We start from the raw sequence: 16,509 nt of genomic DNA on the forward strand, positions 1-16,509 counted from the left end.
TGGACCTCCATGGGCTGCAGGGGGACAACCTGCTCCACCATGGTCGTCACCACAGGCTGCAGGGGAATCTTGGCCAGGAGCCGCGTTACTCCTCCCCCTCACTTCTGAACTGACCTTGGCGTCTGCAGCCATTCCTCACAACAGGCTGGTAGATGTCTCTCAGGATCTTTTTTACATCTTATTCACTTCTCATCTCCTCTCCACTTCTTGCAGCCGGGCCGGACCGAGTCAGGCCCAGTCGGCTGCCTGGCGAGAGGCCAGAGGGTGAGGCCTGCAAGGCCCATGAGGCCTGTGCCTCCCCCTCTGCGCCTCTGCCCCCGCTCAGCTTCTTCACATCTTCTCTTCTCTCTTTTTTTTCCTGTTTTCCCCTTCTTAAATACGTTATTGCAGAGGCGTTATCACGGGACATTCTGCTGCCAATCGGCTCGGCCTTGGCCAGCAGTGGGTCCGCCCTAGACCTGGCCAAGTCCCCTGTACAAAGGGGAGCGACTTCTAGCAGTTTCCTACAGAAGCTACCACCTTAGGCCCCCCCTCACTAAACAAAACCACGACAGTGTGTATTAATGATATGTGTCATAATAGTGGTTCTAAATTGTTAGTATCATGCAAACTCCATGGTGTTACACTGTACTGTGTTACGAACCACTGGTACAGATTAGGGAGTTTGAGAGGGATGTCTTGACAGTAGGAATCGCCATCAAATGTGGCAACAATTGCTGAAGAATCCAAGGTGAAGCACAGCTATATGTATCTCTAGACAGTCTCTTAGAATCTTGTTTTTAGTGCTGTCAAGTTACTTCTGGTTCCCAGAGAAGTCAAGGATGTGATTGAGATTCCTCGTGTGCTCTCTGCAATTGATACTGACAGCCAGACAGACGCGTCTGGTCAATAATATAAATTTGGAATGATTCCTTCATGTAACTGAGTTATTTTTGCAAGGATTTATCAGCAAAACCTCAAGTTTACAATCTGTTCTTGCACACTGTATCTGGTGCTCTTGAAATGATTGACAACGTGTATGTACATATATATAAAATATAAACCACAAGTGCTTAGGGTATTGTTGATTCTGTTTTCTCATTCTGCAACTTCCATAAAAAATATGATCTCATGGTACTTCCTAGCAGACTGGGAAGACATCCTCTTGTGTTTCTCTAAGGCTTGCTAACCTTTAGATATACTGAAACATTTGATTATTCACCTGTGGTACTTTATTGTCTTTTGTAAACACTTCAAATATCATCACGTTTCTTATTTTATCTTTCGATCATGTCTGTAATCTCAGTAAGCTAGATAGTACTAGAGTTTTCTTGGTATTCTCTGTATTCCTATTAGAATCCTTTACCTCAGCGTTATGCAAAATGACACTTCAGTAGCTTTGCAGAATAATAAATCTCTATATTTTGTACATATTAAAGTAAAACATAGAGCCTGTGATTTATGTTATTTCTTCTACTGTTACTCTTATCCGCATACCTCTGTATAATACAGCGCTGCACTGAGTGCTGACCTGCCCTGTTCACAACTGTATGTTCTTTTTATTTTGCTTTTCTTTTGAAGAGAATCTAAATTTTCAGAAGCAGTTTATAATACTGCATCTTTGTAAAATGCTAGAGGTTGCAAAGAAGTCATAGAATACAGTGAGTCATGCTGAGAAGTGGATTCTTTCCAATGAGAAAGAATCTGTTGCAATCAGTTAGTAAATATGTTGTCTGACAGTCTTTAACATTTGAAAATCTGATGCATTCTTAGAATTCATCTTCAATATTTGAGGCATACAGCAAGCATACCTTCATATCATAAGTTAGTGTTAACCTTCTTGCACTCTAAAGCTAATAAGTTGCTGAACAAACATGGCCAATCAGATAATGATTTTGCCCCGTGCACCTCTAGGTCAGAAAGTAGATAGAAATTTCTCACAGCCAAAGAATTCTGTTCCATCGTTATCTAAAGGAGCGGAAGGAATAAGCAAGCATCCCATTGTGCTGTTAGCAGCAAGGTATAGCTTTTTCTTTGAATAGAGACTTGATTGTTCTTCCTTTGTTTGTTATATTGGCATCATAAATATGAAATCTACTCTGAGACCTTAAGGGGTGTTGGAAAAAGTACTGGTGAAAATCTAAGAAACCTCTGAAAGTGCAATAAGTATGTATTAATGTCTTCAATTAAAAAAAAAATCAAAATGCAAGATATTTGCTAAATATCTGTACCACTATCACGTCAAACTTTTTGTAAGCTTAAAATGTTAGATTTTAACCACTCTACTTATAAACAAGTTAGCTATGGTTTTCAGAGGAATACAATCAATCTGTTTTTAAATGCTAGCTAACCTCTAAAGCCTCCTGAAATCTGAGTGCTGTGGTCCAGGAATAAAAAGGCCTCTAGATAAAAGATTACTGAACAGATTAAGATTACTGAAAAGATATGAATATTCTGCTTTGGTGACATGTATAAGTAAGGTGCCAGCACCAAAAAATCTGAATAGTTAGTCTCAGTCAGGTCCTACTGCATTTTAATTCATCCAAAGTTACACTGTTTTTTTTTTTTCCCCCACCTTTCATTAGACAACTTCTCCATGTAATAGAAGTGTGAAGTTCAGTTCTTCTCCACCTTGACAGGATTTGAACCCACAGGTGATGCAGCTCAGAGTCCTAACCATCAAACTATGTGGGAAACTGCATGAGATGATCCATTTCTCCTCTTGAAACAGAAGTAGGGACATGCTGCCCTGAATGCAAAGAGTGTAGGCAGGAAGGAGCCACAATATATCTTAAATTACTAGAGTACTTAACTGTGAGAGAGGCTGGAGGTCTTAGCTGCTTGGGTTTTCCTTGAATTTTATTTATTTTAATCCAATGATTACCCAGAGTGAATGTATAAGCAGTCCTGGAGATGTGCATTTGAGTCTGAAGGTGTATTCAAAGTGATGCAAGGTAATGGTGGTTGTTGCATTGGTTCATATTGGGCTTGTGTGTCTTGTGCAATATATACAGTACAGTTATATCTGCAATTACTTGACAAGCCTTATTTACAGACTCCTTTCCATGACTCAGCTTGTTCAGAGGAATCTATATCTTAGTGGTCTTTAGAATGATATGGAATCTTGAAACAACACTTCTATCCATTTCTACTTCGTGGTTAGTCAAAAGCAGATTCTTAGTCAAAGGAGACAGAGGTCAGTTTCTTAATGAAATATTTGTGATGTTGTTTTCTTAATCTTAGCTGTTTGGGGTTCCCTTGTTATTTCAAGTGTTGGGGCACTTAAAGACGAGTATAGTGCCTGAATTTAGTGTAATTAGAAAAAAATAATAAATACTAATTGCTAATTTCATGCTGAAAATTGAACTGCAATGGATAGCAGTTGACAAGCTTTTAAAGTAGCAGAAGTAGGGAACAGCAGATGGGTTATTTGAGGAGTGCAAGCGTGTTATTTTAATGTTAAGTACATTCAAAAAGGAAAGACATATGGTAACAAGTTTGAAGACAACTGAAGACTAAGTTCACAGTTTGAACATTTACATTTGTTGAAGTGTGATGGAATTTTTTTTTTCTTCCAAGAATATTTCACAGAAACATCAGGCAAATATGTCACTCTTGAAAACTATTAAATCCTTTCCTTCCTGACCCTCAAGGGCTCTTTTGAGCTACTGTACCTTTTCCAGAATCACAGAGCCTTTTAACATCCTTCTCGGTTTATTGATTAACAAACTTGTTTCCTTCTAGGAGTTGTCTGGGTGAACATAACAGGAGAGCTGGTTGGTACATGGAGAATTGGTACAGTGGAGAATGGGTTGAGAGCAGCCATGAGGAGAAAAACTTGAGGGTGTTGGTGAATGAGAAGCTTAACATGAGCAGGCAATGTGCATTTGCAGCCCAGAAAGCCAACCACATCCTGGGTTGCATCAAAAGAAGCATGCCCAGTGGGTCGAGGGAGGTGATTATTCTCCCCCTCTATTCCACTCTCGTGAGACCCCACCTGGAGTACTGTGTCCAGCTCTGGAGCCCCCAACATAAGGAGGACATGGACCAGTTGGAGCGAGTCCAGAGGAGAGGCATGAAGATGATCAGAGGGCTGGAGCACCTCTCTTATGAGGACAGGCCTGAGAGAGTTGGGGCTGTTCAGCCTGGAGAAGAGGAGGCTCCAAGGAGACCTTATAGTGGCCTTCCAGTACCTAGAGAGGGTGTATAGGAAAGATGGGGAGAAACTTTTTAGCAGGTCCTGTTGTGAAAGGATGAGGGGTAATGGTTTTAAGCTAAAAGAGGGTAGATTTAGATCAGACATAAAGAAGAATTTTTTTTACAATGAGGATGGTGAAGCACTTGAACAGGTTGCCCAGAGAGGTGGTAGGTGCCCCATCCCTGGAAACATTCAAGGCCAGGTTGGACGGGGCTCTGAGCAACCTGATCTGGTTGAAGATGTCCTGCTCCTTGCAGGGGGGGTTGGACTAGATGACCTTTAAAGGTCCCTTCCAACCCAAACCATTCTATGATTCTATGATTCTACATGCAGTGAATGATGATACATACACTGATGTTTTGTGAGACAGAGGTCTGTTAACTAATTAAAGGGAGTGGACTGCACTATTTTGTTTTCTCAAGGTAGGTTGTAGTTGCACTGCAGTGTGTGGTGCTGGTTAAATTTGCACTTCTTTGTTTTTCCTTGATAAATAGAGCACTGGTAATTATTTGAGGAAAGGGCAATAATACATGTTTTGACAAGACACAGTGATCTGCTAGACTTGTCAATATCATGTCTTTCAGGTTGGTGTATAGTATACATTCTTGTCAACATTTAACAACATGCTTTTTCAAATCCATTCCATTTTCATCCTATCTATCTTGAGAGTTAAATGAATTTGTTCTCAGGAATGGTTTTTCTGTAAGTCATGAAAGACAGTATTACTTGCTTGTGTTTTTTTCTTTTCATGCTGCACTTGTGGGTTTTTTTTCATTATAGTTTACAGATTTACATTTTCTTAAGGGCATTGAGTTCATAAGATGGAATGCAGTATACATAAACTCCACCAAAAGTCACAGAACTGACTGCTGCTTTTCCTTGCAAAGAAGCAATGCTAGTGCTTTCTGAACAAATATGTGGGGAATAATACTTTAAAGGGTGTAGAGGAAGCTGTCGAGTGCACACTAAGGGTACCTATTCATGGTTTCCACATAATTTTGGGTTTTTGGGTCTTGAGGGCTGGTTTTGTTGCATCTTTTGTTTATTTGAGAGTCAGGCTTCAAATAGCAATCTGAACTGCCTATTTTTACTTCAGCTCTGTTTCTATATGTATATGGGCTTCCCACTACCGGGGATCTCTGCAACCAAAGTTGGAGGAGATTACCCGTATGATTAATATTGGCACTATAGGAATCTGTCACTTTTCCTGAATCACTTGGAACAGGTTTTGCATCTCTTGGATATGTTTGGTGATTGTTTGAGGAACAGTTGAGGAGACTTTTTTTATTAAGTTAAATGATTTTCTGGAGTTTTTTAAAAAAACTTGCTTTGGTTGCATGGCCTCCTGTTGTTGGTGTTGGACATCCAGTGATTTCAGTTCCTGAAAGAACCAGACTGATAGGAGCAGTTGAAAAAGTACCAAAGTAGACACTGCTGCTAGTTGTGTTCAGTAACATCTTCTCATTAATTGCGTCTTGTTAGCTTGCAAATGCAGCTTGGATAATTGAGACTCATTCCTGACTGTTGACACTTTGAACAAAAATGAGAAGCAGATGTGATTAATTGGGAAAGAGGAAGCTGGTTTCAGGATAAGGCGAGAGAAATTGATTAGGTAGCAATGTCACAGAAATTCAAAAGAAATCACCAAGAAATAAGATTAATTTGCTCAGTCATGCAAAAAATTATTTCAATGTACTTACAAATGCTGATTTTTCATGGTTTGTAATGAACAATTTATATCTATATCTTTCCTGATAGTAAAGCTTTCCTCGAATACTCAGAGTAGACTGACTGTGCAAGGGTTAATTTTGCAATTGCAGCAGACACCTCTGTGAATTTCTTTCTGTGCTTTTATTATCATGATAATGTAATTGATGCACCTAAAATCACTGAATGTGTAAATAAATCCTTTATAAAAATATACGTATTTCATATTCCATCTAGTTTCATGTTGTCATTCTCCCTGTACGTTAAATTACTGCAGTTGTGTCATTTTGTGTTTTGATGATCATGCAGATGTTTTGGAGTTGACCTATGTGAAGCTGTAAGCTTTCTACATCGAGTGTTAAAGGCACAGCTGTCAAAACTCAAATTAATAGAGTTTGAAGCTGGATCAATTTTTAAAACCTTTGATCTTCTATATATATCAGAAGATGCTAGATTTGGTTTAGTTTTTCTATTAATATAGGTTTAGCAAAAGCATACCTTCCAGAGGACGTCTAGTCTTGCTAAGAACAGATCAAAAAGCCATTGCAGCTTGTGGTAGCTTGTTTCAGTATTTCAGTTGGTCTCTTCATTAAGAATGTATTTTTGTTCTTAATTTGAATTGATCTCTTATTTATTTCCAGCCATTGGTTTTTACATCATTCTTTACTAAGTACTCTGTAATACTGGTGACTTCATACTCTGATGGTAGCTTCTGTAATCAGGTCACCTCCAAATGTCCTTTCTGATAAGAACGTCACCCTACTTGCTGACAGTGGGGCACATTCTCCAGCCTTTCAGTTATCTATTGCACTGTTGAACTGTAGCCAGTTTTCGTGACGTGTAAACAAGAACTGCACAAAATATCTCAGTATGATTTATCACTGCTTTATACAGAGAATCGCCTGCATTGTGTCTGTTGGAAAGGATTGTGTTAATTATTTTGAGCATAATTGCTTTGTTGGAGGCTTATATTCAATTACTTGTTGCTGGCTTTCTTTTTTGCTTCTCGATCAGTTATTTCTGTGACCCATTTCCACATTAGAGTGCAAAGGCTGCATTTGTTCCTATAGCTATATGCTGAGTTTTTAAAAAGAAGTCCAGCTTGAGAGCTATTAAGCTGTGCTGCTGAACAAATCATGTGGAAAGTTTCCTGTTGTGCTCTTACAAGGATCTTTTCGTTAGGAAAGTATATTACACATAAATTAGAGTCTTGTTGGATTCAAGTGGAATTCCCAAGTGAAGGGTCTCAAAGCAGTCAGCCCTACCTCCTCCTTTTAAAAGAAGCTATAAACTTAGAGACAGTAAACTGTTGTCAAATTCTGGACTGTGAATGAAGAAAATGCTGGGAACTCTAGAATATTCTTTTAGTTTTAACCTTTTTCTTCTAAACCGTTCATGAGTAATTACAAGACTAATAGAAGGGCACTCGCTGATAGTATGTACTGACTAAGAGAAACTGAATTTGCTAAGGTCTGGCTTCCTCCTGCTTCCTCATTTCTTTTATGTTTCCTGTAACAGTCATCGGAAGTTTTTCCTGTACGTGTACTTGTTGAGTGCAAGAAGTTACTTGCTAACACTTTGTTTAGGGAAGTCAAAGATGTAGATTCTTTTAGATCATCAATATTGAATAATATTTGTTCAAACTTAATTTTATGCATTCTGCATACGACTTTTCCACTTTAGTTACTCTGTGGAGTCCATCAGTTAACCTGATTTAATTTACACAAACAATTGACATTTTGACAGTTTGTTACAGAAATGAGATGCAACTGTTTGAAGTATGCATGTGAATATTTTACATCAATGTAGTTATTTCTATCCCTTAAATCCAGATCATATGAAAAGATCCCTATGATGTCTGTTTAAAAAAAAAAATATTTTCAGACTTTAATATCTTTCTGTAATGTTACATTCTGCATCACTCTTTTTGCGATTTTGCTTTTTTTTTTTTTTTTCTTTTTAAATACAGGATCATTGGTAAACTAGTTAGTCTAAAATTTCACAAGTCATAGGTTTACACTTGGTGAGGCTTATTTGTGATTCTTTTTAATGTAGTGCCTAGGTTTAAAACCAGAACAACTTCTTTCGAATTTTTCAAGTCATGGGGTATATAAAACAGGTACTTAAATGTGAAACCAAAATGAAATATTAAATAACTCTACACAGAACCGGTATTTGTCATCTTTCTTTTTGCTCTAGTAAGGAACAGGCTATTGGAGCAGAGTTGTTGATATATAAAGTTTATTCTTATATTTAAGCTATTGCAGAATTTAATGTGGTTGTCAGGGAGACCAAACTATTATTTGACACTTTCTGCGTGGCTTGTTTGTTGGTTGTTACCATATTTATGGGACTCACAGTATATTAATTACTTTCCTACCATCTTTTAATAATTGCTTATCATGTGAAAATACTATTACCAGAAGTTATAAAGGCAAACTGTTAAATGACTTAAAAAGTTATTTTAAAACTTACTCAGTTTGCTTAGAGTAGATTAAACATAAAACAAAGGTAGTTGTGTTTGTAAACAAATGGATTTGATGCATCATTTTAAATTTTAGCTTCTGCAAGTGGGATAGCTGTTTGATGTTGTGAGGGTGTGCTTAGCTTGACCTCACTGCGTGCAGTCCTTAAAGGCTTTTCAGCAACGTTTTTGGTGTGTTACAGTGAAGGACTAATATTGTTCAAAGCACATACCTTCAGTGTTATGCACAGCTCTTCCTTATGTTTCTTCAAGCCCTCAACAATGTAAATAATTTATATAATAAGAGAATAATAATTATATTTATTCTAGCTGAAAATAGAGCATTCTGTTCAGTTTTGATCAGGATATGGGGATATGGACTCTCCAGAAGAAGAAGTTTAGGGGAAATAAAAGCTTACTGTAGAAGATTTCTTAGTCTGGAGGACTTTATGGAGATTCCTGATTACCGCTGCGTTGAGTGACACTGCTCTAGCAGGCAGATCTGGTGGAAGAATTGAATTCTAGATACATGTCATATTGGCAGACTTGAAGAAGGAATTGGGGAATGAAAGGCAGGTGTCTACCATGCGGTAGTGTTTGGAATACAGATATCCAGCTATGGCTAATCCAAGCTGGTGTGCTCATATGGTGCACAGCAACTTGCAAAAATTGTTTACTCGGTCCCAAAAGCAAAGCAGCTGGTTTTAAAATGACACCCAAGATGAGCAATGCCTATTCACTGAAAGAACTAAGAGTTCTCAGTACTAATAGTATTACTTGTCACATTGCAGAGCTCGGTCTTCACTACTTTGAATTTTTACTTCATTCTACAGAATAGAAATATCCTTATGTCCTGGTTCTGGCCAGGATAGAGTTAATATTTACCTGAGCTGGGTGGAGAACTGAAGCTGGTAGCCCCTATGGCTGGGATAGTTAACTAATTAGCTAACAGCTGGGGTTAATTTACCCAAATTAGCCAAAGGGCTATTCCATCCCATCTGACATCATGCTCAGTATATAAGTGAGGAGGGTGCTGAAGGGAGGCCCCTGCTAGTTGGAAGAGACTGGATGTGGAGATCTGTTGTGAGCTATTGTACTGTATTTGTGTTCCATCACTGTCTTGTTTTCTTCTGACATTACTGTTAAATTTACTTTTTGTTCAATCTCAACCCGCGTGTTTGGTTTTTTTTTTCCCTGGTTTTCTTTTGTTTGTCAAATCTCCTCCTATTCTCTCGGAGAGTGGGGGGAGTGAGAGAGAGACTGCGTAGTCTGGTCCCCGTTGGGGCTGAACTACGACACCTTAATAACTCAAGACAAATTAACTCCTCTTGATCTCTCTCTTCTAAGACTGTTACTGTGGAAGGTGGTTGTAGCATCTGGATATTTTATTTCAAAAAGTGAAACAGGCTGGCTGAGAAGAAGGAAGAGTAATTAAGACAGTCATTTTTGTTTGGAGATTCACGAGTTCTTAACTCTGCTACCAAGTACACTGATTAGCTGGTAGGGAAAGTTTCAGATCATTATTGACTAGATTAGTTTGTACTGATTAGGAAATAAGCATTAGCAAGAACCTTGGAAGTCACAAGCCTCCATTATTACAGTTGTCCTATCTGTAATACTTTTTATGAACTTATCAACTGTATTTTAAGAACAGTTATTTACTCCACGTCTTCTTCAGTCTATCCAAAATAAAGTGCGAGGAAGCAGTCTTTTCTACAATTTCATTTATAATCTTGAGACCTAATTTGCACCCTTGATGTTTTAATAGTCAGTATATACTCATTTGTGTAGAAACATTATCCTCTAGATAAATTGTTCTTTTTCCTTCATGCTGCTTGTCTCATCTGTATTTATAGATAGAGTTTGTACCTCTTATTGGCTTTTTTTTTTTTCCTAGAATGACTAAATGAAGTATTTTTCATACTCTGCAGTCTCCAGTCAACCCATTGGCCTTGCAGCCTTTCTCTGCAGCTGCTCCAGTTTGAAATTTCTTGTGTATGTGTTTTTAATTGTTATAAAGAGAATTATGTATAACATTCCAGATGTGGTCTCACCAGAGTATTGTACAATGGCACTCTCTCCTTCTGCTCCAACGAGTACGTTCCAGAATTGCACCTGCCCTCTTCACAGCTGTCTCACCTTGATGAACCTGGCTGTTAGGCAGCTCTTGTTTGGAATAACTGTTACACAGATTGTTTGGTACAATCTCTTTATTAAACTTGAACTATAACCCATTTTTCCATTAACAATGTTATCAAATACTCCTTTCACTTTTTGTATACATTTTGCACATTATTAAGATTGTATATGTTCATCTGTGCCTTCCCTCTTGAAAAAAAAACACTTGCTCTTCCTCAGTCATTACAGGAGTGTTATTTTCTTTAAAGTTTTTACTTTAGAAAGGACAATCTTACGTGTTACTGTTTCCATAATTGTGAGAAATGTGTTATTTTTGACTGCGCTAACTTTAATAATTTTTGAAGTGTTCCTGTTTTCTATTTGTCACTATTTTAATATCTGAGACAACATAGATAAGGATTATGGTAGAGGTTGGGAGTGCGTTCCTGAATATCCTTAACCTTCATCCTGTTTGTCCCTGTTTAGTATACACTATTTGTTATTGTTTTCCTGGTGAGGTACAAAAAAAGCCTTTAAAGACTGTAACTCTTTTGTATAATAACCTGTTCAGGTATAGTTTAGCTTTACTTTTTACTCTGTACCTAAGATGCAGCTTTCTGTGCTGATTTTTCTTCCTCTTCTTTCCGCTCTCTGTCCTCTGCTATTCTTGATAGGATCTCTGCATGTTTCTGATGTCTTACTTCCACAATATTTTCAATTATCGCCTTGTCAAACATCGAATTTTACCCCTTCAACTTGAGATGTGGATCCATTTCAGCATCTTTGTATTAAGCACCAGACCTCTGCTGTATCTCGAATGTCTTTGTTAACCTTTGCTGTCAAATTATTAGAATGTATGCTGCTGAAATTCAAAGACCTAGTTATAAACCTGTTTGAGATTTTGCTTTCTTTATTTAAATAAGAATCCAGTAGTACATGGATTAGGTTATGAACAGCTGTTTTATAATGTCCTCATTAGTTAGTGACAACAGTCTTCAAGAAATGGAGTAATTTGCTGCTTCAGTAGCTATTTCATAAATTTATCAGCTATTAGTGCCAAGAATAACTAAGCCTTTCCAGTTAAGAGTTTGATTTGTTCTCCATTTTGTGTCTGGGTAATTAGTCTCCTAAAATGATACAATTCACTTTATTTTTATCTCACATTAAAGATCTGCATCCATATCAAACACTGATGCTGGAACAAATGCTTCATTAGTCTAATGCCTTTAACAGAACCTGTTTTACTTGGTTCCCTTCCCCAAAGGATTTGACCCAAACAGATTTCTGTTCTTGTCATCTGTTATATTTATCCCTGTTCGACATGTTGCTGACACACATTGTTCTACTCTTCGGTTTTATTTTGAATATTGTCTGTTCCTTAGTAGTTGCATTCTTAGTCACGGCTGCTGTCCCACCATGCTGTGGTACTCTGTCATGTTTTGTTCTGCACCCTGTGCCAGGAATTTAAACCTCTGACTCTGACAAACAGACACAACCAGATAATTCATGATACATGATAAAACGTACAGTTTGATTTTTGTCATCCTATCTCTTGATATTTTTAATCCATTCTTCACCATTTTTAATAGTGTATTAAAAACAGATGTGAAAATATCCCTGTGCAGTTTAAAACTCTTTGTATCAGTAATGGAGGCTGTATTCCAGAAGAGTTGTTTCCACAAATGCTTGAAGCTGACCTTTCAGAAAATCCTTTTTAAGATGATCTACCTCATGGTTTCTAAAAACCTTCCTGATAATGCTTGTCCCTGAGCTGCTTGTTTATCTTGTTATCGACTTACATCTCCAACCATATTTCAGGGGAACTTAGAAGAATTAAGTTAATTTGGGAGACCTGTTTGTCACATGGTGTTCCTCGTGCCCATTGCCTCCTTCCTCTTTCTTCCATTCCTTCCCCCATTTGTTAAGTAAATGTTTAGTTGGAAGATTTTCATTTTGTTGTTAACATCCCATCTCAGTTTTCTGAAGTATCTTAGTTATTTTATGATTTGTAGTCAAAATATTTCTTGGATCCAGGGAAACTTTGCTCTTTGTGGCTTTATAAATGCAACCTTTTCTATTCAAAAGATTATTTTTTGTTTAGGGGGAATAATCCCACACCAGTGTACTTTTCTTGTTCCCCAAAAGTGATACTAGCCTAGCTTTTCCTTGTTAGAATTATGAATATTTTCCCATTATACTTTTTATTTTGGGAAATGTGCAATCATCCAGACCCCTTGATTATCATAATGCATAAGAAAACAGGGATGATGTTGCATGTGTACCAAGTACATTCTACAGCATCAAACTTTGATGTGTTGTTTTAATTCTTACAGGTGTATTTGTCTTCTGCTATTTTTCCCTGGAATCCTGCACTAGTAGTCCAGGGTCTTACATTTTTTGTTGCACAGACTCCTATTAATTTGTACACATGTTTAAGTAATTTCTTAATAATCAAATCCCCTCCCTTTCTACCTCCCGCTCAATTTTTGTTTTCGCTCTTGCATACTGAATCTTAGTGATTTACCGACCCTATGCCTTCTCTCTGCTACAAAATTCCTGCAAGTCTTAAGTGCTTGAAGGCTGTTAATATAAATTCAGTTTCTCTGTAAACTGTACCTAGTAAGGTATATATTATGATTATCTTCTTTCTAGAATGACTTGTAAATTCAGTGCTTCTGACTGTATTATGATCCATAACTTTTGTAAAGTGCTTTATGATCACAGCTTCTAAAAAATTGAACTTCTGTAGGCTCTTCAAACTGAAAAAGTACTCTCTTCATTTAACATACAGAGAAAGAGGAAAGGGATTGTATGAGAGAGATTCTTGTGATTTTAGGCTTGGGTTTTGATGCCTGGGTCTTGTTGTTTGGGCGGGGTGTGTGCATGCACATGTTAAGGGTAGAATAGGTGTATTAGTGTGAGGGGAGGAGGATGTTATTTGTCATTTTCCCTTCTCTCTTGACTAAATGATTAATAGACCTGGAGATTTTTTCTTCCAGTGATATAGTCACAGTTAAACAAATATCTGGAGAGGACTACTCTGCTAAATGAAATATGACTTTAAATTATCTATATAGTTCCCTGTATACTCAAATCCGATTTATTAATGGGAAGAAAGCTAAACTAGTGTAACTGGTTATTCTGGTCCACGTTCCTACAAGACATCAGGTGAGACTCTGTATGACCTTATTTACTTTGCTTATCCACAGGTGCTCATTCTCTTAAACTGGCTCAGTGACCTGCCTTTTGTTTCCTCCTCAGTCCCACTGACACACGCATTGTACAATTAATGTGGTGTGATTAATTTTTAGATTTACATGCTCGTAGTTTCTGCAAAAGATGTTCAGTGTAACACTAAAGCTTTAGCTACTGTAACTTGATGGGGACTTGATGTCATTTCTCATTCTTGAGAAAACCCTCTGGCAGTTTGCAGTTACTATTAGCATCCTTGAATTTTGTATTTGGGATAAGAAAGTTCTGAGCTTTCACACATGCCCACCCTCTACACCCTTCTCAAGTCTTCCCACACAAACCATATGACCAATCATACACATTTTTCACTTAGGATGATTAAGGTTGCAATGGAATAAAATGCCGAAGTACACCTGGGTTTAAAAACAGAAAGTAGGCTAACAGTTTTATACGCATACTCTCCTCCTGCTTTGTGCTCTTTAATCTTGCAATTTACTAGAAATTGCTTTTGAATTAGTATTTTTCCAGTGTATTATCTGTTCCTAGATGCTGTGACTCCTATAAATGTGCATACCAATTGACTAGCTCCTTTATTGTCAGATTGCATTTATATTCTCTAATTATCCAGGAAGGTGTCGAAGTTAATCTCTGTGGAGAGCCTTCTACTGATACATGGAATGTAAAAGGAATACGCAGTTGGCATCATAGGAGGCTATGCACTTTATTTGTCTTGCTGCCATTAGAAACATCAACTTTGAAATCAGAATTAGTTTCTGGCAAACATGTTTGCTTCCATTATGAATAATTTGCTACATATTTAATGACTATGTTTTCTTCAGGTTGCCACTTGCGAAAGTTCAAAATTCAGGTTAAGCATCAATTTCAGGGCCTGCTGATGGCAACATGATATAGAGTGAAGCTACGTTTTCTTGTTGACTGTACCAGTGCTGACTACCTCGCAAGAATCTGTCTGGTCCAGTGTTGTCTTTTTCAGTATAGGCTCTTCCATTTCCTATAATAGAAGTTGATGTTATAGGGAAGGAACTTGCATCACTACTGAGTTGGTTTATTTTGTGAGTTCTTTGTTAGGTAACCATCATCTGAGCCAGTTAATGAAAAATACTTTCCTTTCTCATAAAAGTAGTAAAGATTTTCTTTAGTGAATATGTCTCTTTTCTCTTCAACATATGAAGGACTGTTTTGCTGGTCCTGCTGATTTCACTAAGTCTAGTTTAACTTAAAAAAAAAATTCTGTCAACTATTCTTTCTGTCTAATTGAAAAGGCCATCTTGTAAAAAGCACTATTACTTTGGTGATGTTTGATATTTGGCTTTATTGTAGTTACTTCATGAAACAATGACTTAAATTAAATGTGTTTGATGTTATGTTTTCTCCAGTTTGGTGTGATGTTAACTGTATTTAAAAATGTTTTGCTTGAATTGGAATTTGTTTTCTTTCTCTTCTAATTTCCTTTCGCTTTTCACTAGATTACTGTTTACAAAAGTCAAATTGGAGTCCCTGTGCAGAGGCCCAGATGAAGCACTCCTTACCTGTAAACACATGCTCCAGATTTGGAAATCCTGCTACAATCTCACTAACCCAAGGTAAGATGCTGTAGCGTTGTAGGCTGCTCAGTACCTTGCTCAGTAACCTTTCAGGGCAATATTAGGTCAGCAGGGGGGTTACAAAAAGCAAGTATATCAGCAACCAGAAAGGTGAGGTATTTTCAACTTGAAGTCACTGAGCTAGCAACAAGGACCTGGGAGAGAATTTATTTTCTAATTTAGTGGGTGGTGGTTTATTTTATGTGGCTGGTTATGTGTGTGGGGAGTGGGGTTTAAGAGTTTATTGTCAGAATGCTGTACTGTGCAGAATTACAATTTCTATGTAAGCTTAATTTTGGTGAGGCTTTGCATGTACTCCAGCACAACTTTTCACCTTCCATCTCTACTGTTACATCATCTGCACAGATCAGGGCTCTAATCACGGCTTATCATTACTTTTTTCTTGTGGTTGTTGTTGCGCTAAGAGCTACTGTGCTGTGTAAAATAAACGTTAAGTAATGCTTCCTTCAGACATCAGCAGTGACTATGAAAGCTTAGTCTTGGCTGTGTCAGGTTCAAACAGCAATGTTTGCAAACTCACATCACCATTCTCCTTCAAGAACATCTAAGTAGAAAAATTAATGAGGACTACTTTGCATCTGAACATTTTTACTGCTTTTTTTTTATCTTGACTTCAAGCTTTTCTTGAAGTTGTGGTTCATGGTAACAAACGAAAATCAAATTAGGAATGGAATGGATATGAGCTGTGGATAAGTGTCGTGATGGAAGGAGACAGCTTTCACAAATCATACATTCAGAGTTATTTCAAACAGTGAATACAGATACCAAGCTGTAATCTTTCATTGGGTGGTCCATGTAAAATTTAAGGGCTGAATACCTCCAGATTGTGTCACGGTGATACAGATCTGTCAAAGGGGGATAACAATTATAATTCAGACCTGAAATGTGACTGTGAAGTTCTATGCACCCAACTGTACTCCGGATGTAGTGAAGAACGATGATGCAGGATTGCTGTGAAAATTTAAATTTTTCAACCTCTGTAATTTTAACACATACTTCATTTTGTTGAAAGCACTGTTTGAAAATTATGTCTCTGACACTGGAAATAATTGAAGCTTTTTAAAAATAGTTCTTTAAGCTAATAATAAAAGGTCTTTTTAATAATTTGAAACCTTTTTGGAATGTTGTTTTTCAAAGATTTAAATATCCTTTATGCTTACTTGAAACATCTTTTTCTATTCTGATTTAGACTGAAAATTAATTATGATGTACCTTTTTCCTGATGA

The 16,509-nt window shown here is 37.3% G+C and overlaps 1 protein-coding gene across 4 annotated transcripts in view; it reads left to right on the forward strand.

Moving 5' to 3' along the window:
* Positions 1 to 16,509, forward strand: part of TTC7B (tetratricopeptide repeat domain 7B) — a 159,457-nt gene that overhangs the window by 91,913 nt on the left and 51,035 nt on the right. For all 4 annotated transcript variants that reach the window (XM_086748707.1, XM_086748704.1, XM_086748705.1 and 1 more), the window contains exon 16: positions 15,146 to 15,262. In XM_086748707.1, the coding sequence (XP_086604833.1) occupies positions 15,146 to 15,262 (117 nt within the window). The remainder of the gene's footprint in view (positions 1 to 15,145; positions 15,263 to 16,509) is intronic.

The sequence above is a fragment of the Chlamydotis macqueenii genome, chromosome 5 (genome assembly GCF_036417535.1).
Source record: "Chlamydotis macqueenii isolate bChlMac1 chromosome 5, bChlMac1.mat, whole genome shotgun sequence".
Classification (NCBI taxonomy): Eukaryota; Metazoa; Chordata; class Aves; order Otidiformes; family Otididae; genus Chlamydotis; species Chlamydotis macqueenii.